Consider the following 2,040-nt stretch of genomic DNA (forward strand, 5'->3'; position numbering starts at 1 on the left):
GGCCCTGGGCCTTGGGTCACCTTGTCTGCAGCCTGCACCCACCGCACACCAAGTTGGGTTTTGCAAGGTTCGCCCACCCTGTCCCCTGGCAGGTCACGCTGAGAGGGACCCGAGCAGGGCGAGCAGGGCAGGCGCTCATCTCACGAGGTTAGGAGGGGTGCGAGGAGCCCCCAGATGAGGGACAGCTGCCGGCACAGGTACACCAGCCCTGCCGGGAACTCGGTGCCCGCGGCACAGCCATGCGGACCAGTCCCACTCTGGCCAACGAAGGCACAAGCTCCTGGGGCCACCTGGACCGGGCAGCCCTGCCCTCCAAGGCGTGACCGAACGGCCACTTCATCTCAAAGCCCCCGCCCCGTGCAGGGCCCAGCCCACGCAGGCTCGACTGCGACACCCACGGAGCAACAAGTGGACACATGACTTCCCAGACGGCCTCCCGGTGGCCGGAAGGTCTGCCACCCTCTGGAATGTGACGCAGCCTGTCCGGCCCCGGGAGCCGGCCGTGCTCTGGGAGCTGCAATCACCCTGCATCTGCCACAGCCACCCTCGGGCCGGCGTCTCCTCCCCTCTGGGCCCCCAGCCCCAGACCAAGCTGCCCGTGACCACCCAGGAACGCCTGGTCTCCAGCCCTTGCCTTGCCCTCCGGGGCAGGGAGGGAGGGACCGGCCTTCTAGGAGTTGACAGTCCGAGAGGGACCCTGAACCCCAGGAGATGGGGTTTGCCCGCCTAGCTGGGGCCCAGGAAGAGGGGCCTGGTGTCTGTGCCCAGACAAGAAGTGGACGGCACAGAGGACCCGGCAGGAAGTGAGGTGTCCGGCGTCCGGCAAGTGCGGCGTGGATTCCCATCCTAGGGCCTGCGCGAGCCTGGCCTCGCTCGGGGAGGACCGAAGACGGTGGCCGGCGTGTCCCACCTGCAACCCCAGGGGCTTAAGGACCAGAGGAGGGTCCAGCCGGGCTGTGCCACATCCTCCGGGGCTGTCTTGGGACAAGGGTCCCGAGTGGTGCAGAACCCGACCCTGGCCAGCACCCGCTGTCTGGAGTCCAGGTCCACCCAGAGCTTCCTCCAGGGCTTTGCTGGGTACCAGCTAATCTCGTTCTCTGCAAGCACCAGGAGGAAGTTGCCGTGATGAGGACGCAGGCAGGAGAGGCCCCCTGCCGAGGTCACAGGACAAGCAGGCGGGGTTCACGCAGCTGCTCCCAGCAGGGCTGCCCTGCCCCGGGTCCCCATCCCCGATCACCCACCCTCCCCACACGCCGCTGACCACCGGAGATTGGGGCCCATCCCGGCACCTTCTCGCCGGCTGGGCAGGTCTGCGCCCCTGATAAGGTCTGGGACGCGGCCCCCGTGCAGCAGAGGAACACGTTGCCAGGCAGGGCTGGGGCCAGCGTGACCTGAGCCCGGAGGCCAGGGAGCGCCACTTGCCCGCAACCCCCCGGCCCTGTTCACAGTCCTTCCCACGCACAGGACGGTGACGCCCGTGCTGGCCCCGGCCGGCTGTGATAACACATACTGGGGAGAGACACGGGTACGTGCTCACGGGGGAGAGGGGCCACCCGTGACGGGCAGGACAGCTCGCGGTCGGGGAGACGCGCTCCGGCAAGCAGGTGCCGACACGTCTGTGCACCAAGCAGAGGAGAAACAGGGATGGGTGTTTGCTGGACCAGCCAGAGGTCTGAGCTGGGTCCCAGGCAGGTGGACGAGGAAGCAGGAAATGCCACACGACCCCAGGAGGAGTGGCCGTCGGATGAGGACAGGGCCTGGGGGCTAAGGGGCTGCTCGCCTGCACTGCGCACCGCGGTGGCCGGAGCACGCAAGAAGGTGCCCGGCACAGCCTCGCGGGGCCCAGAGGGGTCCCATCCTAGCGCAGCGACCGACCCTGGGAATCTCTTCTGGGGACAGTCAAAAGAAGGAAAAGCAGGCCGTGCACAAAGACGGTCCTGCACTCTGTGGGGTCAGGGAGCCTGGCTGTCACTTCCCCATGGCTTAAAGGAGCCAGTTTCATCTCACAGACACCCACAGAGCCCCCGCCACGCCCACGCC

At 67.8% G+C, this 2,040-nt stretch overlaps 1 protein-coding gene across 1 annotated transcript in view; it reads left to right on the top strand.

The window, feature by feature from the left end:
- Positions 1–239: 239 nt before the first annotated feature.
- Positions 240–2,040, top strand: part of CDT1 (chromatin licensing and DNA replication factor 1) — a 26,683-nt gene continuing 24,882 nt past the window's right edge. Inside the window, exons 1-5 of the mRNA XM_012657668.1 lie at positions 240–319; positions 364–619; positions 731–826; positions 923–1,077; positions 1,465–1,525. Coding sequence (XP_012513122.1) covers positions 240–319; positions 364–619; positions 731–826; positions 923–1,077; positions 1,465–1,525 — 648 coding nt within the window. The remainder of the gene's footprint in view (positions 320–363; positions 620–730; positions 827–922; positions 1,078–1,464; positions 1,526–2,040) is intronic.

Source organism: Propithecus coquereli, unplaced genomic scaffold (assembly GCF_000956105.1).
Source record: "Propithecus coquereli isolate 6110/MARCELLA unplaced genomic scaffold, Pcoq_1.0 Scaffold557, whole genome shotgun sequence".
Classification (NCBI taxonomy): domain Eukaryota; kingdom Metazoa; phylum Chordata; class Mammalia; order Primates; family Indriidae; genus Propithecus; species Propithecus coquereli.